Raw genomic sequence first — 24561 nt, forward strand, 5'->3', positions numbered from 1 at the left:
GAGCAGGATGGAATCAAGTCAAAACAAGGTGTTCTATCCCAAAGTTTAAAACTTCTAAAGTTATTTTTGTTACAGTAAAAAAAAAATGGCCAAATGTTGCTAAATGATAACTAAGTGATGAGTTAACAGTAGCTTATCTAGACAGTATGAATGTTCACAGATGAGGACGGATAAAAGAGCACATACTTTGTTAAATGTGTAATTTTTTTCTCAGCATGGTAGTTTCACTACACAAAAAGCAACTTGAATATAATGTTTTCTAATCATACAGCTGTGTAGATGTATAATAAATGGCTTCTACTTTTGACTTTGACATGCACTCATCTGTCACTTCATTATTTAAATCTTCTCAGTATTGGGTTGTACCTTTTTTTTTTTACCTTCTCAACTCCATTAATTCTTCATGGCACACATTCAAAGTGCCGGAAACATTCCTTTGAGATTTTGGTCCACATTGACATGATGGCATCGCACAGTTATTGCACATCTGTTGTCGCACATCAACAATGTGAATCGCTTGTTCCACCACATCCCAAAGGTCCTCTACTCAACTGAGATCTGTTCATTGTGGAGGTCATTTGAAGACAGTGAACTCATTGTCATGTCCAAGAAACCAGTTGGAGATGAGCTGAGCTTTGTGACATGGTGTGTTATCCTGCTGGAAGCTCACTGCAGTAATAAAGGGATGGAAACGGTAGGCAAGAACACTCTGGTAGGTGGTAGTGTTTAAAGAGTGCGCTCAATTTGCACTAAGGGAAAGAGTGTGTCAAGAAAATATCCCCCCACCTGTGACCAACAACCACGCCACAATCTAATGCTCAGTGTGAACTTCAACAGGTCATCTTGACCATATCTGCATGCCTAAATGCATTGAATTGCTGCCATGTGATTGACTGATTAGATAATTGGGTTAACTAGCAGTTGAACAAGTGGAATACATGAATTGGATAGTGGGTGTTTATTAAGGGTTAAAATTGTATCATTTTTAATCTTTTTTTTGTTTAGAACAAAGAATTATATGTTAATGGAAAATTCCTATGCCACATCCTTGCACTTTCTGTATTCAAAATATTCACTACACTTGAGTTCTGGGCTTTGAGGTATACTTTAGAGTAGTGTTTTGATGCAAAAGCATCACTTTTCATTCGAAATGTACTATCGAGTGGGATCAATTCTTCCGTATCTCTTCCGATGTTTCCTATGCCATTGACTCAGACTAAAACATGACATTTTCTCCATTGATGCAAAACAAGTTGGCAACATGTTTTTTTAATCAAATGCTGTTCCTGTCCTTTTTTCCAGTATTACTCTGACTCAACCAGATGCTACTTTGCATACTTCAGATATAGACTTTTCTAAAAGGTTATACGTTTGTGGTCGTGGTTAACTAGTGGAAAAATACACTGCCACTTCTATGCCAGTTCATCCACTCTACAGGTCATATGGTGGTGCTTTGTCAGTTTCATTTAGCAGTTTTCTTTCATAATTTGCAAATTTCCATTTCTTAGTAGTTTCTTGGACTGACGTAATGGACCCAGGGGTCCTTTGACATGTTTCAAAATTATTTGACATTAAAATAATTTCCCCTAGGAATCAATAAAGTATTCTGATTCTGATTTCCCATAGTCTTCACTTTATAGGCTGTTGTCATGTTTTGATCAGTCAGATGCTGTTGTTGTTACCACATAAGAATGAGGCTGAAATACTTGATGTCAGTTCTTGACCTTGCTCTAAAAGTCCTGTTGAGTTTTACAAGGTCTAATCAGTTCATTAAAGTCTGAGTCACTCTGCAGATATCACAGTATTTTTAACCGTTATGTAAGATCGCAAAATAAAAGAAAAGTGCACTCTAACAATTCAAGAAATTACATTTTAGCTCATTTTTATTTAGGGTGTATTTCTTTAAAAGATAAGCAAAGGTTATATTTTATCCAATTAGTTCCCAAATATTATTGGCTGACTTGTGAAGTGATGTGACTTTTGGTGTGACTTCTTTGTAACTTTTTCCTTTCCCCTGAACTTTAATTTGAAATGTGCCTTTTTATTGTGTCCTTTGTGTCGACCCGTGTACTTAATGGAACCTAATGGACAATTAAAATCACAGGGCAGATGTTTATCAAGTTTTTGCACAATAAATCCCAATCGCTGCAAAAAAAACAAAAAAGCAAAACAACAACAACAACCAGCTACTACTACCATTATTACTACTACTGGCTCTAACCGCACTGGAGACCTAAATGATTAACAAAGCATAAAGAAGAAGATAAAAGGAGACACTGAACTCATTCACAGAATAATGAACACAAACACATCTGATGGAATGCTAGATAATTAAGCCCGGCCGGCTTTCATCACTGAAATAAAAAAAATAAAGGAAAGAAGAAATAAACAAATACACGCAAATACCTGTGACACCAACGATTATTCTAGTATACAGTGGAAGACACAAGCGAGCGAGCTATATTACACAACCACGATAGCATACTTCTACATGTATTCCGAGTCGAACATACATGCACATGGAGCACGGCATGTCCAATGTTTTTATTGCTTATTGGTAAATAGGATCACCCATTGTTACCCAGCATTAAAAACTCACTGTGTTCCCGGTGATGTTTTGAGAACAGTGTGGTTTTCTCAGGCCCTGGGGAGCTCCTGCATCTCTCCAGCCACACGGCCGTTAATGAGACATCCGCATGCACTGGACACACTTTGCTCCTCCTAATAGGATGACATACATGGACGGCCACGCCTGCTACATCTTCCCATTTTCCTCCCGCCCCTTTAGCTTGTCTGTCTTTCTTCTTTAGGCTGTTGGTTTGGATCAAGTTATCCTATTTTATTTCTTCCCACCTGTCTGCACAGACTCAGCTGCCCCCCCTTTCCTTTCCTCGCCTTGTATGTCTTGCTGAACAGTCATTGTTGCAGTCCACTGAATAAATGGGAAATAAATGTCAAAAATTATGGCTTTTTTCTGGTAGAAGTGACCAACAGAATCATATTGCTATGCTATTCTCACTCAAGACTCACTATTACACTTGACTGTAAAGACTGATCAGCAAGAGTATTGCCATAATTACTAGCTAATGCTTTCTATAAAAACGTATGCCCTTGCTCTTAATGCCTCCTAAATGAATAAGGTAAAATATACTGGGTCAGTTTAATTTTCTAGTGTCTACTGAAATGTGTTTTTTAAGATGCAAGTGAAATGACCAGGCTGCAGCTCTATCAACTTGCTCAAAAAAAGATTCAGATCTGTTGAACCCTCCTAGTTCTTGAAATAGACTCAACCATTTAATTTGCAGCTATTCTGCTGAAAAATGAGTCACTGTAACTGTGCTTCTTTTAAAATTCTGCTGCATTGCCTGCCCGGGTAGTTTGACCTCTTATTTGTTTTTGTTTTTTTACAACTGCCATTTACAGATGTCCCGCAAACGCAACGCGTGCGCACACACCCACAGACATGAGAGATTGTGCCTGTTCAAGATGTGCTTGTGCAGAACAGCCAGATTGTGTGTTGCAGCTTTATCAAGACGCATTCGTCCAAAAAACATGAGTAAGTGATTGAAGTCATTTATAACTGGAAACCAGATATATAAAAAAGGCTCAATAAAAACATAAAGCAATATAGTGTGAGTGTTATCCAGTTATCTCTGAGAGCCTGTTTCAGCTCTAATAACATGACAGTGATACAAAATTAGGGATGAAACCTGATAAAAGCACTAACGTGGGTGTGTTTACTGAAGTTTACTTTTGGAGGGTTTCTCTAATGCGTGCGTGAAGGGGGTGTGGTTTGACTCACTGACTGGTTTGTCCTCTTCTTCAGCAGCTCCTGTAAGTTCATTGCCTGTCAGTAGATTTTCAGTTGCTTCAGGCAAGACTTCACTTCATTTGTTACAAGTGTGGGATGAACAATGTCTTAAGTGACATGACACAAGGTATCATAATAAGCAGGTTTCATATGCTTTACTTACATTGCATATGATGCGTGTCTAAGAACCCTCAGCAGTCTGCTGAAGGTACTCTTGCAATTTAAGACGTTTCATAGCAGCAAAGATTTGTGATATTTTAATCAATCTCTGACATGAACTATGAAAGGCGAGTCTTTTAATAACTAGGCTTTTAAAGGATTTGATCTGAGATTTTCTCCTTTATTATTTTCACCTTAACTCTAAATAGAACCCCAAGCTCAAGTAATTGTTATTAGCAGCCTTGATTTGATGTCTGAGGAGCTGTAGCGGGACATAGGTCATATGGCCTAAGAATTGTCTGCTTAGTCCTGTGCCTGGTGGATATAAGGGGCCGATGAAGACACGTTTTGACAGATTTTCCTGCAGTTTTCAGTGGGCAAAGGGGCGTTCACCAAGTGTCAAACCAACTGCGTCAAGGTGGCACAGACAAACACGGGGATATGGGAACACACGACATCCTGCCTTACACTAAAAGCGAAAAGGTTTGATGTGGAATAAACCTTAATAGAATAGTATGAAAAGAACAAAAGCTGGTGCGTTTCAATCTGTAAAAAGCGGATATTTATGTTGATTATTAAATACCTCGGCACACATTTTCATTTAATGCTAGTAAAGACGATTACAGCAGAGAAGGCTTTTATTTTTGAGAGCTAAAGGAAGTGCGGATCGCCTTCTGTTTTAGCTGTCACCATTTCACTAAACGATCGCCCTGCCCTGTGCCTGAGTTTGCAGTTGAGTGCGCTAGGGATCGCGGCTCTATTATATAACTTTAGAATACTGGCGCTTTTAATGGCGCATAAGCAGAACATTGCGCCACAGATATGTCGATTTCCTGCGGATTTATCCCGAGTTCTGTGAGCGATCGGTCACTTTTTTTCGCCCCCTCCTGCCGGTGGTGAGCATTAAAAAGTTATCGAGTGATCCGTGAAACGGCGCACACGGCGGATCTCGCCAGCTCGAGCTGGGTCAGCGTCGGGCTGTTGATTTTACAGTTAGATATATTGCGGAGAATGTATTCTTGCCATACGGGCACAGAGGCAGCAACAAATACAGCTGATACTTCACCACACAACAAAACTGCAACGAAGGGGTTTTATTCAAGCGCTTCACCTTGTGGACGTTGCGGCATTTCTTACATTTTTTCCAAGTTGGACTACTAAAAGATGACCTAACCGGTGGAGTACAGGTCAGGTACTCATACTACAGGTATGAAATCTTTTCAAGTGGAAACACTTGTCTTCTCGTTTGGTCACTGCAGAAATGTTGGCAGGGGTGAAACTGGCTGTTCCGTGGAGTAGGCCGACGGTGAGGGTCGTGCGCGCTGACAGCTCTGTTTGACAGATCGCCACGAGCGCTCGAGGGAAGCGTCTCTTTTGGGTCGGAAGAATTTGTGTAAGAAATGGGAAAACGTTGCACAAACTTCAGCCTACCAGCTGCTTATCAGGCTTTGCGGCTAGCAAGCGTGTGATCTGTGCAGTTTCCCATATAACCAACAGGTTGCACTAATGGTGTTGTCATGCTTGGTGGGAGTACCATGTAGAAAGTCAGGAAATCCCAAAGTTCTGTATTTTTTTAAATATATATATATATATATATAACTTTAGCATCCAACTGGTATTTATTGGTCAAAGTGAAGTTGGAAAGAAATGGTTGATCTCATTAGCTTCAGTTTTGAAGCTGTGCATGACAGCTCGCAATAATGCGTTGTGGGTGTGGAAAAGTTGTTGAACCTTACGGCCAAAACATAAATCGTTTTTTGCATTTTCTGTAAGATGCTCAATAAAACAAAGGAAAAAAATAATCATGTGTGCACGGAAATCCCGCGCAGCCACAAAAAACCCTTCATAAATCCTTGGACTTCAAGCACAATACTGCAGTGCTATAGCTATTTTAGACGCTTTAAAGTGTTTATGAATGTTATATAAAGTATTCCGGAGGAAGAATGTCACCGCTGCGCCTCAAGAGCTGGAAAAGATGTAGCAGAAAAGACCCCGGCGACTTGCATTGATCAAAACATCACCGGAAATTATCCGGTCGTCACGCACGATTCGGCAGTGCGTTATTTTAAGGTTTTGACATTTACAGCGTATCAAATGGTCGACGAAGTTTGCGAGCTAATATGCTGGCCTATTTGTGTTCCCGCTTTATTTTTAATATATAGTTTATTCAGGGACACCGCTTCGAAACACTCCAGACTGATCCTCGCTTTAATCGGTTTAAAACTTCTAAATTGGACTTTGAATGTATTATTTACTCGCTCCTTCTTGCAAGTGGGCAGAGGCAGACGTTCACGCCAGATGCCTAACGTGGTTTAGTGTCTCCCGAGTCCAACGGATGCATGTTGTTACAAACGCTCAATGGGGGGCTGACGGTGCGGATACCAGTAACGCAAGTTGTCCGGGCATGTCTTGAACTTCTTTTCCCTGTTCACGGAGGAAAAGACGCAGTTCCTAGAAATAGCACACATATTTTAGTCATTTATTTCACGCAAACCTAATAGCTCTGGTCTGATTTTGCAAGTCGGTTTTAAGTGTTCTCCCATTTGTGTGTCTGCCACATTGTTGGAGTGTGGGTGTTGGGGGAGGGGGTCATTCAGCTGCTGTCATTTATATAAAGATGAAAAAATAAATAAGTAGAAGCAGAAGAGCGTAGGCAGAAGCACAGCAGCGGAACACTGCTTTTAAAGAGCGCCACTTTGTAATGCAGATGTTTTCAAACACCTGTCAGCATCAGTGATCAGTATTTCAGTAAGATTTTCTGTTTGTTTCGCTTCTTCATTATCTACTGTATGGGTCATCTCATTCAAGGCAAATTTTGTCTCTTTAGTGTGCATGTGTGTCCTTGTGTGTGTGTGTGTGTTGTGTTTTTGATTCACCCTGGCTGTCCTCACTGTTACCCACAGGACAAAGAAATGGATCAGAGTGGACTGAAGCGCAATGGTAATCGAGACGACGGCCTGACATTTGCGGAGATAGGAGGTACTGGTGACACACCTGGTTCACTGTTCCAGACTGCAATGCATCTGCCTGGGTCTCTGCCCCCTGCCACAGTGGCCCCCAATAGACAGGGTGGAACCAATGGCCAGGGGGAGCTTGGAGGCTTGTTTGAGTCTCATCAGCACCATGTTCTGGGTGAGGGGACAGACATGAAGGAGGGTAAAATGATTCGAATGCAGAAACAACAACAACAGCAGCAACAGGATATTGGTATATTCGGCATGGGGGACAGCTTGCCATTGTTTAACCAGTGTATTTCCGATACACCCACATCTGTCATCAACACCTCAGACACTTCCGTCCTAGGCAACCTTCCTCTGCCTGACCTTTTTTCCCACCCCATAAAGACGGAAAGCATTCTTTCTCTGGACAAAGACTTGGGAACTTATAGTGGGCACACATGCACTGGTCCATGCGATTTGGATGGCAACAGTGGCCGCCTGATTGAGGATACAGAGATTTGGCAAGATCTGGACCTTCCCAGCTCACTGCCAGAAATCAGTGCTTTTGAGTTGGATTCAGAAGTGGCACACTTGGATAACATTCTACAAGAGAGCACCGGTGGTGGCTGTCCTGTCAGTGGCTTGCCAAAGGAAATAAAGCCTCTCATGGGTAACGGAGAAAACTGTATCAGTGTTAATGGCACAGAGCAGCAACACCATGCCCTACACCCCCATCAACAACAGCAGCAGCACCACCAACTAATACATCACCAGCAACATCAGCCCCAGCATCACCAGTCTCAGGCCCTTCTCTCCACTGTCATCATCAAGGAAGAGAAGGATCCTGATGAGTCTTTCCTCCAAATCTGTACCCCTGGTGTGATAAAACAGGAGAAGCAGGATAATGGTTTCTGCCAGCCTCAGTGTCTCCAGAGCGGCATCAGCTCTCTCCATGGAGGAGGACCACGCCCCATGTCCTCACCAATGAGTGTCGGCGCAGTGCCCGGCTACCACTACAGAGCCAACCCGAGCTCAACAATGGACATACAAGACCAGAAGCCTTTTGACATGTACTCAAACATGCCTCTGATGGGGGATGACTGGGCCCGGGGGAAAAGGTATGGAGAGACATCTGGGATTCAGAGCAGCGATGATGGGCTCACTCCTGTCGCGTCCTTGGCACCTTTTTCTGTTGGCTTCTCTGGGTAGGTTGAACTTTATCCCATTATGTTTGCTGTTGACTTCATTGCAACGTTTGTCGTTATTCTCAGTCATCATATGATTGGCTTTGTATTGACAAAGAAGAGTATGGCTGTGCTTTGAAAAAAGAAGTTTAATTGTAAGGAGTCTTAGGTGTGAATACTCTAAATACAAACTGTGAAGACTAACTACTGCTTTTTAGTCCACTAGATGGTCAATTAACTTTAGTAGTATATAAGCACAATGATTGCAGCGCTTCCTTTTCCACTGCGCTACAAAGATTTTTGTGCTGCTCACTTAGCTCCTGAAATGCTAAGTTCAGTCTGGCAACTTGACATCTCAGTCAGTTTTTTCATAACATTTAACACAATGTCCTCTAGTGTGATGATTTTTTTTAACACAAAATCACTTGAATAAGTCAGAAAAGATGCTCAGGAGCTGTTGTATGCTTCCCTGTGACATTCTTAACAGAATTTGGATGCAGGGCGTCTGGTGCTCATCACATCTGCAGACACTGCAGAGCATACTCTTAATACATCCACTTTGCAGCACATTGTAAATCTGAATCAAGTTTAAATTAAGAGTAAACACTACATATAATATGTATGCAAGAATAGGAGACTGATATAAGAGAAATATTTTGCTGTTTTTGATGAGGCGCAAGGTGACAGTAGGGAAAGTAAGCGGTCTAACTGAAGACTTGATATGAGAAGGTGTGTGAGAATAGCCATCCAGGTGAGATCTTATGTTTTCCAGTGTCACAGTATTGTGGATTCTGGATTCCAATGTCTGACTAAGCTATATTGCTTAAATGTTCTCATATAAGGTATCCAAGAACTATTCATTTGGTATTTTTCTTCTATTGTTTTGTTTTTGTTTTGCTTGTTAGAGAGCAAAACGTGTCATCCCACCACAATTTATTAGAAAACGTGTTATTTGCAACTCTAAAATTGCAGTGTGCTCCTGTTTAATTTGATGGAAATGAGCGCTGTGAGAAAGTTGTGTACGTGCAGCTTGGTGAGCATGAAAAGTGTCTGGTGGACACGCCTCGCTTCAGCTTGGAAAGACTATCTGATAACTGAACCAACTAAGAGCGTGACATTGATAGAGGTTGAATTTTTAGTTTTATGAGTCTACATGGTTATATGTGAAAGTACAAAGATGGTGTTTGATTAATGTCTAGTAATAATGTGAGCCCGTACTGGCCTTCTTAAAGAGCTGTTAGCTGTTAGCTTAGCTCAGGACAGCTGTAAACAAGTTGTATATGAACGAGTTTCAGCTATCGCTAGCTCTTTTCCGTCAGTCTGATTTTCTGTTGATCACATCTCTTTGTTCTGGTAAATAGTGCAAGTCTCACTCTTCCCAAGCCACTGTCGTTCTCCTGTATAATAAACTGTAGTGAACTTTATTGCTAAACACGGACACGGGACTTTTGTAACCGACTTCCTGCTGTGTTGATCCCTGTTGCACCAGCATGAAGTGTGATAACGTACTGTGATGCTCTTCGGGACCTGAACACTGCAATGAAAAATCTCTTACAGTACAAACAGCTTAATGCAAAAACAAACTCACCTAACAGTCCACTGACCAAGCAAGTATAACTGGACTACACGATTTATATATCCTCATTTAGCAGTTAAGCTGTTCCCATGATGTATAAATTATTTAAATCAACACTTTAGATTTACCAATGAACCAAGTGTGAAAGGTTAGATTTTTTAGTAGTGACACTTTAATTGACACTAAGCTGATTGTTTCAAATGCGATTTCACATAGATGGATGATTATTTTAAAATAAAACTTTTAAATCATACACAGCTAATAATAATTCAGTATATGAAATCATTAAATATTTAAAAATGTTTCATTTTGTGTTAAATTGATTTTATTTATTTATTTTTTTTAGTATGAGCAACAACCCGAAAACAAAATGAATCGGCTTTTACATGAAATAAAGTAAAGCATTAGATTTTCACAGTCAGAAGTTAAAATACCGAATTTTGAGAAATTGTTAATGATTTTTTTAGCTATATTATACAAATTTCTTTTTAGGGTCTCTGTTTTAGCTACAGACTTTCTTTAAGGAATTATACACTGTGAATTATAAAAGTGGCAGGGATCAACTATAAAAAAAAATAACAGCTATGCAACATAACAAAGAACAGCATAAGAAAAAAGAAACTGGTCATTCTGACTGAGTCGTTTAATACTTTAGAATTGAATAAAGATGCACTGGATAAGATAATCAAGCAAAAATGAACTTTTAGACAGTGCTGAATTTTATTTTAATAATAAATTACTAAACTTTACAATCTGCACCAAACTGCAGCAAGTCGCAGGACGATCTCTCACTTAAACAACTGGAAAGAAAGTGCTCTGCTACTGGAAGGAGGTACAGCTAATTCACCAAAATATTTTATATATTTAACCTTATTAAACAAAACCGAGTGCAGAAGATTTACACTACAAAATTTTCAGGTACTTCATTTTCCAGTAAGCTTGGCTCTAGTCTCTGGCTAGCCTTAGCCACTTTTCCTTTGTTAGCTTCTTCAAATTGGGCATGTTTAGCTGGGTCTAGGTCATATAAGAGTCTCATAGGTTTGTTGTTACGAATGTTTTCATGGTGGTTCCCCTGTGGTTTACTTTGTCTTCCTCACTTACAGTTAAGATCTCGGCTCAGTCTGTGAGACTGTGAGTGTGAGAACAACTATTTGCCTGTGCTGCTGTGCATGTGCTGTGCATGCATGAAACACACTGGCTGGTAATCAGACATATGCGTGATTAACAGGGTGAAAGTGCTGAAATTTGTCCGTTTTGGGTCCCTGGAGAGTCGATCGATGCGTCTCTAAAGCAGAACTGTATGTATAGAAATGTATAGTGTTGCTGTACGTTACAGTGCTTTTGCATTAGATCACATTATACTGTATTATTTCACAGCTATGTGTGTGATACATGCCATATCTTAACGGAGGGATGAAAACGGTGACTGGTGGCTATATTATATATCATATATCATATCATATCATATCAACAGTGTTGGGGAGTAACGGAATACATGTACCGCCGTTACGTATTTAAAATACAAAATATGAGTAACTGTATTCCGTTACAGTTACCGTTTAAAAAGGTGGTATTTAGAATACAGTTACTTTGTTGAAAGAAATGGATTACACGGCGGTACTTCCCTGTTTCATATTGTGGCGGGTCAGGACTGTTTGGGTTTTGTTTGACAGCTACGTTCTGTTGTTCCAGGTGGCAGCGTTACGGTTGCCATGGTTACAGGGTGACGCTCTCTCTGCGCGTTTCCTGGGTGAGAGAGCACCTGTTGTTGTTGTGCTAAGCTAATAGGCAGAATGCTACAGGTATAGCTCTAAAGAATGTAGCATCATAGGCAGTGTAGTCCGTGCTGCAGGGAGAATAGACTGCCATACCCGTTATGTGTCTGTGAGCGAGGGAGGGAGAAAAAGGAAAAGTACGAGCTGTCATCGAGCAAAAACGGGAGCTGGAAGCATGTAAATATAATAATAACCACTGCAGCCAAGAAGAGAGCCTGACGAGCCCAGTTGTAAGTAAGCTATTAAGACTCGACTGTACACCGTGTTCGTGTTTTCCTCCAAAAACAATAAGTTCCGTTGGAGCAGCCTTTCAACGCCTCTCTCTGTCTCTGGTAGCAAAGTTGACCCAGACAACAAAGTAAAGCTAGTTTTCAGCTACGAGCCCGACACAGAACCCACCGTATTAGCCAGAGGTCCCTTTACTACGGTTCGGAGCCGCGGACCTTCAGTAACAGTAATAAATCACAGCAATAGTACATTCATGTAGTTGTAAACAGCATGATAATATATTAAGTAATCCAAAGTATTCAGAATACGTTACTCTCATTCAGTAACGTAACGGAATACGTTACAGAATACATTTTGGGGCATGTATTCTGTATTCTGTAATGGAATACATTTTAAAAGTAACCTTCCCAACACTGCATATCAACTACACCCTTCATATCATTTAGGCCACAGGTGTCGAACTCCAGGCCTCGAGGGCCGGTGTCCTGCAGGTTTTAGATGTGTCCTTGATCCAACACAGTTTATTTAAATGGCTAAATGTACCTCCTCAACATGTCTTGAAATTCTCCAGATTCCTGGTAATGAACTAATCATTTGATTCAGGTGTGTTGACCCAGGGTGAGATCTAAAACCTGCAGGACAGCGGCCCTCGAGGCCTGGAGTTCGACACCCCTGATTTAGGCCATCTAGCTGTTCTATGGGAATTTTCGACACAGTTTGAATGCAATTTGGCCCAACCACATTTCTTGGCACAGGATTTGTGTTACATAACTGATAATCAAATAGACAAATGTTTGTTGCTGCATGCCCAGGGTAAAAGGAGGCACTTACAAGACGCATATCAATTCTAGAAATAGCATGACACACCCTCTTATTAGGAGACATTTGTTTTTACTTGTTTTAACCTGTTATACCTCCCAGTCTTCTTATTTGTGTGGTGCTAAGTTTAAAATGTTGTGAGTCATGCAAAGTAAAAAAGGGTTAAAAAGCTGATGTCAACTCTTCTCTGTTGCTCCGTTGCCTGCATCAGTGTGTGTAAGAGCACAGCTGAGGATAGCAAGCTGTGTGTGTGTTTGTGTATTTGTGTGAATGTGTGTAGTGTACACAGCGAAGCTGGGAGGCCACGTGTACATATCTGCTATGGTGTGCTGCTGTCTCGCTCTCCTTACGCTGTCACTCAGTCACTTTTTTTCTCTTCACCTAGTTACCCTCGCTGGCCCCCTCAAAGCTCTTTATTTAACAGAGGCATGCAAATGCTGTACACACACAGTTGTCACGTAAACACAGACACACATACACACAACCACATTCATGTTAGAAGTACAGATTGTGGTAAAGCTGAGACATTTTTTTTTTTTTTTGTTCTTTTTGCATGTTTTTTGCTCTTTTTTTTTTTAACAGGAAAATTATGCTTTTGTTTGACAGTTGGGTGTGTTGCGATTTGCATCATAAAGTAGTTGTTACTGTTACTGAGGACTGCAGATGCTTTGTGTTATTGTTAAGTGGTTTTCACACTCTGTTTTAAAAAAAAAAAAAAGTCAGCATATGTCATAGACTGTTATTTACATTTTTTTAGAAAATATATTCTGGAATCATTGCAGCACATTATATAATATAAACTTTAAGACAAGAGATTAGAGAGACCACATGTTTGACAGCATGTTTTGCAGCCATGCCCTGCACACACAGTTCTGGAGCATGCATGTTAGATTTCTCATAAACTGTCAAAACCACTGTTGCTAATGCAAAACATATGTGTTACAGGGTCCAAAATAAGTGATATCTGCTATAAAGGTTGTTAGGCACAGCAACATACTGTATAGTATATAATATACCGTGCTGTGCAAAAGTCTTGAACCATTCCTTATTTCTTTATATTGTGCAAGGACAGTGGGAAACATACATGGAAATACAGTGTTATGCCAAAGCGTTCTCAGCCAATATGACTCCATACTGCTTCAATAATACTGAGGTCCACCTTTTGGGAAACTCAGTTCACAACTGATAGTGAGCCACTGTGGGTTTTTGTTGGGGATTTTCAGTGTCATGCTGAGAAAAAGAGCTTTTAGAGTCAGATGGTATTGCATGGTGTATCAAAATCTGATGTTATTTTCTGCATTCATAGTTTCATCAATTTTGCATTGCAACACCCCTGGCTGAAATGCAACCCCAATCACGACAGAGCCTCCACCGTGTTTTACAGATGGCTGTAGACACTCACTGTTGTAGCTCGCTCCTGACCTTCTCTGTAGATATTCACGATTTGAACCAAAACATTCGCATTTTGATTAATTACTCCGTAAGATCTGTTGCCACTGAATTTGAATCCAGTTCCTGTGTAATTTGGCATAGCTTAGCCTTTTCTCAAAGTTTCCTTTCCTTAAAAAATGGCTTCTTAACACCTTCCTTTGAGACTATTTCTGATGAGGCTTCAGTGAACACTAGTTAACTGAAGGGCCAACTGCATCACTGTGGTCCTGTGTCAGGCCTTTGTTGGATACTTTTCCAACTTTCAGATGCTGTTTATATGCTATACATGGTTTTTACAGGCCTGCCACTTCTTCTTTTCTCTTCCACTTGACCGTTAGGTTTAAGGGTTCACTGCACACCATGTCAAGTTTTTGGCTAATAGTCCTTTGAAAATAACATTGTTGGTGCAAAAATTCTATTTTATGTCTGCCAAACTGTGTTATCGTTGGTATTTTTTTTTTTTATGGTTTCAGCTGAAGAAATGTGACCAAATGAAGTGTTTTTGCAACAAGTGGCTTCAAACAAGGTGCCTAAAGATAAAAATAAACCAAAATAAATTGGTTCTGTGCTAAGTTGCCTTGAGTTAGACGCATTTTCTATGATTCATAGGTCAGTGTTAATGACCTTCAGCATGAAGAGTATTGTAGGCTATAGCAGCAGGGGAAAACACTAAATTATACTTAACCGTGTTCAAATACAGTTATTACTGTTTTTTTTAAAACCATAATTAGTGAACTTAAATACACAGATGTCACCCGAACACCTGAAAGCAAAAAATGTTTTAAATCATACTATTAGTCTGATATTTTTTTTAACTACTTTCTGTTTCTATATTTCTGTAAATTCTTCCATTCATTGTGTTTATATATGTAACAAGGAGAATAATAAGATGTATTAGCTCAGTTATCTGTAGTGGCTTGTGTCTAAAAATAATAATAATTATCATCATCATTACTGTAATTATCAGACTTAGGCCCCAAAGAGGGATAACTTGAAATTGAATGACATTGATCACTTATTTATTAGCATTTATAAACACAAGGAACTGTATGCCAAGATTCACCATTGCTGATTTACATAATAACAGTAATTGTGCTGAGCGTGATCAGTTTCTCGTACAGTATATTATCTTAAATAGAAGTATACATTGCAAAATAACAGGATTGCTTTGTATTGCCTTGCTTAGCACTATTTACCTCACTGCCGAAGGTTCATCTGAGGCTTTTCTGTGTTGAGGTTGCCTGTTTTCCCTGTGTGTGTTTGGGATTCCTCCCACAGACCAAAGACATTCTTGTTATATAAACGGCAGGCTGGGAAACTCGAGTCAAACCGACAGCCACTATAATTTTTAAAACGGGAACTACCAACAAAAGGTCGCTAAACTACGGCAAAAACTAGGTCAGCTTCACATCTGTTGTGTCAGTTTCCTGTATTTCTAATCTCCGAGATAATGCCACCCTCAGTCAGCTTTGTTTGTTTGAGTTCAGGTTACTTAATATCTGTACAAATAGCTATTTGCTGTTTGATTAGCTGTATAAAACATTGCATTTCTCTTTACTGGCTGATTGATTTAAGGTACTTAGTATTAGCCAGACAGTTCATGTGGAATCCAGATATCCAGGCTGAGTAATATGAAGTGTGTTGAAATGTTCTGTGATACGTTATATTAATTCACGTTAATGTTGTACAATTCTCCTCTTTCTGTTTGTCTTGCTATCTGGCACTTTCTTTGGTTTTGTTTTTTTCTAGTTCCTATTGTGAGTCTTTGAAGCACAGGGTCAGAGTGGTGCAAAGAGCTAAACTGAGGTGTAGTCCTGTTCCAGCCAAGCTGTTTCCTTTTTGAAGACTATTTTGGTGGCTGCCAGCTTGCTGCTGTTGTCATCTGTAAATGTCTACATAGATTTTAACATGTATTAATCACTGTGTATGGGAACTCTCATACAATGTCAAAGTTTTGTTTCACTTTCTCTCTCTGAAATGACTAGTCTGCGCTGGGAAATTCAGATTTTTCATTTGAGCATTACTTCCTTCTCTTCCTGTATTTTTACATTTTCTTTTTCACAAGAACCGTTGTTGAAAAGCCAGATTTATTTGGAAAATGTTTGTGGGCTTTCCAATTTATAATAGAATTTTTGGAGGATTGGACACTCACTGACTTCTTAGATTTACTTTAAATCTGAGAAGCTTTGTATGCACAACACCCACCAACATACTTAATTGATCAGACAAAGACTCAGAAATGCGTCATTACTCATTGTGAGATGATTGTGCATTGTGAACAAAGCTAGCTGGGCAGGGGAACATTTCTTGGTATAGAATACCTGTACTCCGAAAAGATTCTTGTCGTATTCTCAAGAACCTATTCTTAATAATGTAATGACTATCAGCACTACGATTCAAAATATCTGAGTGCATAGCCGTCTCTGTCACATGTCTAACCTCTCCCTTCTTTTGATAACTAACCTACCAATGCTAACTAGCTGAACCTGGAAAAACTGGAGGGAGATGGTAATGGGGCTTGTTTGTGACACTTTTATGTCCTTCTTGGCAATGCTTTCGTGAACGTTTTAATATCGTAATATGTGTGAAAGCACCAGGTTCTGGTAACCGTATGAGACAGACCAAATGGCAAAAGCTATAGGCACTGGAAATATCTACATGCTGCAAATAGAATCACAAGGTTTTCCACAGGAAATTGGTTAGTGGAGGTGGTGAGCGAAGTCCCACCACTTCATTCAGCACCCCCGTCACCCGCACACTAAAAACATCCCCTAGCATGCAAAGTATACATTTGGGTGACAGGTTAGAGAAAGAAGCCAACAGTCTTAATAATAATGACAGTGGGAGTGCTGGGTGGTGGCTGTCTGATATAATGCTGAATCTTTCAGGGTGATTTGAAATGCCGCATTAAATCGTTTTATATAAATTTTTGTGCTCCTTACGCATATCCTAACTTCTCAGCTGTCAATTGACTTTAACAAACTTTGTACTGCAACATATGATTTAACCTGTTGTTCAGAGCCTGAATCACAGAAATCCTGATGCATTTCCTCATCCATTTCTCAAAATCAGATTAGTAACACATTAACTGCACACTTTCCTCAGTTGCGTTATGCTAGTTATGTTTCCCGTTAAAGGGGAGTTCACTTTGTTTTGCATTCCTAAAAAATCTCAGCATTTGATAATGGTTTGCCAACACAAATGTCACAGGCATTAAAAAAAAAAGTTGTATTTTTGACTGAAGCTGAACGCTGACAAACCGACAAGTATTAAACATTATGACATCATCCCTATCTACTGCATCTGTTACCTCTCTCTACAGTCTTTCTGCATTTCTCTCTTTACATAACTCTGTCGCCTTTGGGATTTTTGGAGACCAGTAGAAAGTTCAGCATAAAAATTATAATTGGACTTTGTAGGCATTGTAAATAGTAAATGACGTGTCATAACTTGTTTTCTTATTGATGAGTCGAGTTGGAGGAATTTCCTGCTCGTCGCCGAATATAAAAAAAAAATCCTCAGAGCAGTGTGGGCACTGTGCCATGGTGCGCTCTTTCGGTTCTGAGAGTGAGAGTTATTAGATTTGTTTGTTTGTGAGATATTTTTGTAGCTGTGTTGCTTTTGTGCTGCCTGTCTGCTTAAATGTGGGTCATCTAGTCTGCGATAACCTTTAATCCAGTCTTCCTGACTCAACGAGAGGCGGTTAAACTCTAGAGGGAATACAAATGTCTCCTGTGTCGACACAGTTGTTTTTTCAGTGTTACTGCCCAGATTACAAACTCGCCTAGGTGCAGCACGGTTCGACCGCCAAATTTCTGTTCATTTTTTACAGCAGAAGCAAAAGGTGGAGCACTCTTGAAGTTTGGGTTCAGCTTGGTCAGCGTTTTTCTGTCTAGACAAGATTCATAATTCCTGTTAATGTAACTGACTTATGCTTTATTGATCCTTCTTATCTTGCATTGTAAAAATTTAAGGGTAATTTAAAATCTGTATTTCAGCACATTTATATTTCACTAGGAATAGGCTTCAATTTTGATAAGATTTAAACTGAATTATACGTCGTTCAACAGGGTTGAACTGGATCTCTTGCTCCTTCTTTTGTATCTCTTTGAGGATCACTTTTCGAGAATGCTGTATAAATAAATTAAGACTCCTTTGTTTGTAACTGTGTACACTATTTAGATATGAGAAACTAGATTACAGCAGGGCTGCTGTTCTTTTATTCCAAGGTGGGAAAAAACTTTGAACACCATTTTAACTTTGGGATTTTTATATTTACCTACATTCAGTTTTTAACATCTCAAATATATTTAATTCTATTTATTTATATAATAATTAGCAGCATAGAAACATTGATTTATGAGGTGAGCTGAAAAAAAAAACCTTAAGAGTTAAGTGTTTGGTTTTGTTTTTTTTTAATTTACTTTTTTTTCCGTACAATAAAATATTGTAGTACGGTATTTGTCATAAGTTTAACTAAATTTTAACTGATGTAAGTTTATCAAATGTTATCTTATCAAATCTTATCTACTTATGCAAAAACTGCTAAAACAAATTCCCCCAAACTTAAGGGAGAGGTGGGGGAAAGGGCAAAGGAAGATCCTAATAACCCTCAAGCTGTTCGAGCTTATCATGCTTATGCCGTTTCTTTTATCTATGCCAGATATTCTAAAAGATTCTAACATAGTTTAATCATGATTTCTATGCAAAATGAATTTTCAGCATCACAGTTCTTCCATATTTTTATGCCATACCTGGGTGGTTTAAACTGAAAACAATTTGCACCTGCCTCTGGAAACTGCCAGCTGTTTATTTATGCCAATTTGATATCTAAATTTGAATTTAAGTCTGTTAGCCGTGGTTCACAGCAAAGCGTTATAATCTTCTGATCAGAAGTATGCAATTACAATAAAATTAAAGCCTGTGATGTTGAACATATATTTGACCCCACTCGTTTTTTTTTATTGTCGTTGCTGAACCAGTTGTTTTAGTAGAGCATATATAGTAAATGACCCCATTAGGTCACTCAAAAGCGAAGTTTGGAGGCAGATCAGAAACAAATTCATTAAAATTACAACACTTTAATATTTTATGGTATATGCACTCTTTGAATACCTTTCAAGCTTTTACAGTAAAATGCATTTTATTGTATTTTATTATCTTAGACCTACCAATAAACATCTTCTTAACGTTTGCATGTAGTGATGCACGCAATCTATTTCCTAAAAAGTATATTTACATCTTCGTATTCTCAGCTCTCTTTGCCCCATGCATACAAAGTTTAATGTATGAGGTTGCCAAGGACCTTGAACCATAGGCCCGTCAATTATTTACCTAACCAGGGTTACTGTACATGTTGAGGTAAACATTCTCTCCCTGAAGCCTTTGTTCAGACTTGCTCTAGTGTAGTCTCGCATTTCAATCCAGCTTTGAGGGAAAACTTGACAATGGCCCCGCTTAAAACACTATTAAGGAAATTAACAAGTTACTCCTGGTGACTAACTTGTGATCATGTGATTGTAGAAATGCTGCTACATTCTTAAATTCAGCTTTAGGTAGAGATGACACACCAATATTAAGAACTGATTGCATGCTCATTATCGGTGTGTTTATTTGCATTGTTTCTGAGCAAACTAAAAGCATTTTGCATGAGTCCTAATTTCTTTTGCAACCACTAAATAAGCATGTTTTGAAGTTAGTTCGATTCTGACCACAGGTTGTCTGATAAGTCAGCAGCAAGTGTGGATGAAACTGCAGCTTGTGATAGTAAAACTGTACTGAATGGATGGAGTTATGCTGATCCGGCATGTGTTGGTATCAGCGCTGGTCGTATCGAACAGGCGTAGACTTTGTTTATCATCCTGACTAAACAAGCAGCTGATTGAACGACTGGTTGGTGAGTGCGTTTATCACCGGCTGGTGTTTGTGCAGGACACATGGGAGGGGGGGCGGGACACAATGGTAGATCTATCTGTTTCAAACGTTTTCTAACAATCAAATCTGCTCGGTTTGAATTGAACTAAAGCACTTTAAAAATAAATTATAAATTCACATAATAACAACCATAACAGTAGAGTTTAATACATTTATGGAATAACTGAGTAAAGATGGGGCAAAATATCAGTACAGCAATACAATATATCTCTTCCTATTCCAATACCATTATTAATGCACTTGTCCAGTATCAGTTGTTCTGATTTAATTACTAATATGTCATGCATTTGTCTGAGGATATTGACCTACCTCTCAGACACTCTTATTTCATCATTTAAAATAGAAGCCCCCGTGTGTCTGGAGGTTATGTATTTTCCGCACAGCTACTGGTAAGGCCAGTCTACTATTTTTAAAGGTGCTTGTTGTGATGATGTTACATTGTGCCAGTTTTGTGTTGCCAAAGCAATGTTAGAAATAGACCTGTGTGCTGGAAGAAGCATGCCAGCCATGCCGTTTATTGTATCTCTATTGACATGAGTTGGCCATAATTCATATTTGTCAACAGCACATACAATTTTTAAAGCTTATGCTTTTTTTTAGGTTGTTGTCGAATCACTAACCTGCCCATGGCAGGGGTTATTTTGAGGGGGGAAAAAATCGCACAGGCATTCACCATCAGTGCATTTTGCATTCACCAGTGTTTTGGTTTATGGAAGTTAGCATGTTAACTCGCCTCAGTTACACAGGCCTAGACCATCTGGCAGTCACCAGTTGCTAAGGAAAAAGAGTCTATACTGGTTGAAGAATGGTGGCTGGAAGTTTCGCACAGCTGGTGTGAATTTGTTTGCAAAGAGGTGCACAATGCTGCACGAAAAAACCTTCTTGCAATTTGCTCTGCTGGGGTGTTGACAGGGCATCACTGACCAATTGCCGGGCATGTGAGACTGAGGCCTTTATTGCATGTTGGCAATCTGAGTTTACAGTTAGCTGAAAGCATTGCTGTGCCTTAATCTCAATGTGCCGCCAGTAAGACTGAACACTTTTAAGAGCAGTTTAGCAGTTTTGGTATTTACTAATGATTTACTAATGAGCTGTAGTGACTGAAAGCCCAGAAGGGCTTCTTCTGTTTTTTGTGTGTGTCGCTGGTCTTACTGCATATGCATCTGCAGGAATTTTCTCTTTCAGGTTTGCTGCTTGCAATTCACTGAAAGTTGTGCCAAATTTAGTGATGTGAAAAAGGACGTTTTATTTTGCACCTGTTGTGCCTGTGATAGTAGCTGTTAGGAGGGTTAATACAGAGGCTGATGTTATCAGGACGAGAGCAAACCTCGGGGTGAACGATGGATGTCAAAGCTGTGTGCCAAAGCTTAAACTCCTGCAAGCTCTTCACTGAGTAAAGAGCTTAATAATGCTGGTACTTTTGTGTAGCAGAGCAGAACTTATCTAAACGGAATCAAAGTTAGCATAGATCGTCAGCTTAAAAGGGAAAGCCCCAACACAAGTCGCTTTTTATAGCACGCTGGAGGGTTTTCAGTATTTTAGGTTGTTAGTCACATTTCTGTACAGAATAATACATAATGAAAACCATAATTGACAGAGCTAATGGAAGACTCTGTTTGCTGTCATTTTTATTGTAAATTGCAATATTATTAGATCACCCCCTAGAACTTCAACTTACCCTCTGGACATTTTAGTGATTGTGGCCTAAGTAACAGTGCTTTGTAGTCTTATTTGTCTGTCATGTGTCATGTTGTCATTTGTAGTCTTCCTAGACCTTAAGTGGCTCTTTCAACATTTTACATACAGTGCTTAACGCATTTATTAGACCACTTGTCATAAAAACAAGAAAACACTTAATATAGTAATAATGTTATTATAGTAAATAACTATAATAACTGTAATTTGACGTCTCTACTCAATATATTATTGATAATAATAATAATAATAATAATAATAATAATAATAATAATAATAATAATATTAATAATAATAATAATAATAATAATGTGCCTTACCTTTTTTTCCTGCTTTCAATTAAATTAATTGATAACAACATTATATTTTTTCTTATATCATTTTGGTTAAACAATTTTAGCATATTGGTGGATTAACCATTACAGAAGCATAAAAAATTATAACTGGTAATTACCAATACTGTTGAGGGTTTAGGGTTCCTGTGTCATAAACCTTGGGTGGTGGTATAATAAATGGGTTAAACACTGTACACTGTACACTTATGTACACTTGTTTTTGTTTTTGTTTTTTTGCATGATGCATACCTCTGTTGGGTGGCAGTAGTTCAGGTGGCAGAGCAGGTTATCCACTTATTGGGAGGTTGGTGGTTCAATCCCTGGCATGCTCCAGTGCATGCCAATGAGATGTGAATGTGTCTGTCTGCATGGGTGTGACCTTGTGTGAATGTTAGACAGAAGCATAGAAGTGCTTGTGGAAATATGGGTGAATGAAGCATGTTTTATAAAGTGGTTTGAGTGCTCAGGAGTAGAAAAGCGCTATATAAGAGCAAGTCTACTGCACTAGAGTCTACTTGCCACAACCTCCATATACCCTCAAGACAGATCAAGCTTTTTTGTACTGTGCTTTTTAAAAACAGAGAAATTAACAAACATTTAGGCTGTGTAACCAGCTCCAGCCCACACATCATACCCTTGTTCCTTTCCTTCAGAGTCTCTCTCTCTTCTTTGATGTCGCCTACTTTGACTGTCTTCTTTTATAAAGGTTTCCTTTTACACTTTAAGTTTCTTTCTATGCCGTTGCCTTCATTTTCTGTCCCTGCTCGGCCCCGACGTTTGATTTCAAATCCCCCACTGCACTCAGTCGACAGTAGAAATCATTAAGCAGATTACACACCTTCAGTACTGTGGCAGTAATTTCAAAGGTAAAGGAAAGCGGTTTTCACCGCACGCCAAGGCACCCTTGAAAACAAGAGTTTGATTCTCTGCAGGAGGGAATGAAGTAGCAAAGACTACTTTATCCATTTCTCACATTTTCAGACATACTGAGCAGGTTAATAGATCGCCAGCAATAAATCACCTACTTGACATTTACTGCAACAGTAAGGTGTGGATCAATTACCTTCACTCTCTGTGTTAAACTGAGAGGACTGTGGGCTTGTATGAGAAAGTTATACTATATTTCCTAAATAGGACACAACTAAAAATTAGATTTTTGGGTCAGATACCTACTGAATTGGGCTCCAACAGTAGCCTAATTTCATTGCTAATATGTTTCTATTATTCAATTCCTTTTTATTTATTATAAAAGTTACATTTTCTGTTTTTACTGGCAAAGTAGAGGCTGTTCTGCCAATGGTTTGAGTGAAAGTAAGTAAATCCCTTGCTGCTTTGAAGTGGTGCTAGGCCACTGTAGCAGAAAGAATCATATATTACTGTGGTCATCACTCTTCTCTATAGATCAGTCATCAGCTCTAAATTTAGAATAGTGGCCTTGGTTTCTCAGGTACAGTGATTCAGGTTATTCCATCATAACATAACAGCAGTGCATCAACTCTGAGATTTGTCACAGGCATTTTGAGAAAAGTATCCCAGTATGGACTGCTTGGGTTTGGAAAATCCTGCATATTTCAGTTACCCAGCAGCTAGACTGGTGCAGGTTGCCTGCTTAGCCCATAGCTGCTAACATTAAAGGACCTCATTCTACCAAAGCTGGAGTTTGAATAATCTAGAATGGCAGTTATCCTCTCAGTTATGTAGACTCAAAGCTACATGTTTGTTTCATGTAATGTTACGTGACAGATCTTGATAAAATGTCTTACTTTTCTTTATCCCCATCCAATTGTAGAATAGTTGTATGACAAGAACGAACAAGTACAGGTTTACTTGACTTGAATACTTTTGCATTTGTACACTGCATGCTGATGAGGACCGCAAAGGTACACTTTTATTTTGATTCTGAATTAATTTAAAGAACTTTTGGTATTAACTTTCATTTAATCTTGTGTCATCTCTTGTAAGAGAAAGCAAAATGCTGTGGCAACTATATCTGGAGGTATGCACTCATTCAGATGCGAAGTGAAACATGCGTTTTTCTGTCCAGGCTGAAACAGACTGACAGAATGCTTTTGTTTCTTGCATTCGGAGCGAGATCATTCTGCCTTACTTGCTGGTACTTTTGATATGTTTGAATTTGTTCTTGAGCAAATTCAACCCCCCCTATATCTGGTTCTTTGTGTTCTTTTGCTAACACTTGGAAACCAGCCAGTAGTTTTATGTAACCACTTTTTTTGCAGCAGACAGTTGCAGTGAATTGTTAGTTTGGTGCAACCTTCTTATGCATGCCTTGAAGTGCACCACAGAATACCATTATTATATGCAAGTGGATTTTTCCTTTATGCATTACATGCATCATCCATCCAGTGCTAGTCAACTATGGATGATAAACTCTCATGAATTTTGATGCATAATGCCTATTTAGCAATTTAATAGTAGTTATTTCACATTGTAGTAGAGTTAGGTTATGATGGAAGATCTTCTCTTGCTGTGGGTAAAACTGCCACAACTGCCGGTGACCTTTCCTATCCAGCCTCTATAAAAGGACACGTTAGTAAAAGATGTAATAAGGAAGCTATATGACATGAAATCAGTTGTATTTCCTCTTGATTGGCAGTAATATGTAAGAAAAGCACTGACAAATTGTCTACTGTGAGTAATGTTCTTTTCCTCCTTTT

General features: G+C 39.0%; 1 protein-coding gene across 3 annotated transcripts in view; it reads left to right on the top strand.

Moving 5' to 3' along the window:
• Positions 1-4662: 4662 nt before the first annotated feature.
• The window catches only part of LOC146510191 (glucocorticoid receptor-like), a 68782-nt gene continuing 48883 nt past the window's right edge, over positions 4663-24561 (top strand). For 2 of the 3 annotated variants that reach the window (XM_085175457.1, XM_085175458.1), the window contains exons 1-2: positions 4664-5177; positions 6874-8114. In XM_085175457.1, coding sequence (XP_085031583.1) covers positions 6883-8114 — 1232 coding nt within the window. In that variant the 5' untranslated portion in view covers positions 4664-5177; positions 6874-6882. Of the gene's footprint in view, positions 5178-6873; positions 8115-24561 lie in introns of all 3 variants that reach the window. The other variant, XM_085175456.1, reaches the window with a different exon arrangement.

This window comes from Neolamprologus multifasciatus, chromosome 10 (assembly GCF_963576455.1).
Source record: "Neolamprologus multifasciatus chromosome 10, fNeoMul1.2, whole genome shotgun sequence".
NCBI lineage: Eukaryota > Metazoa > Chordata > Actinopteri > Cichliformes > Cichlidae > Neolamprologus > Neolamprologus multifasciatus.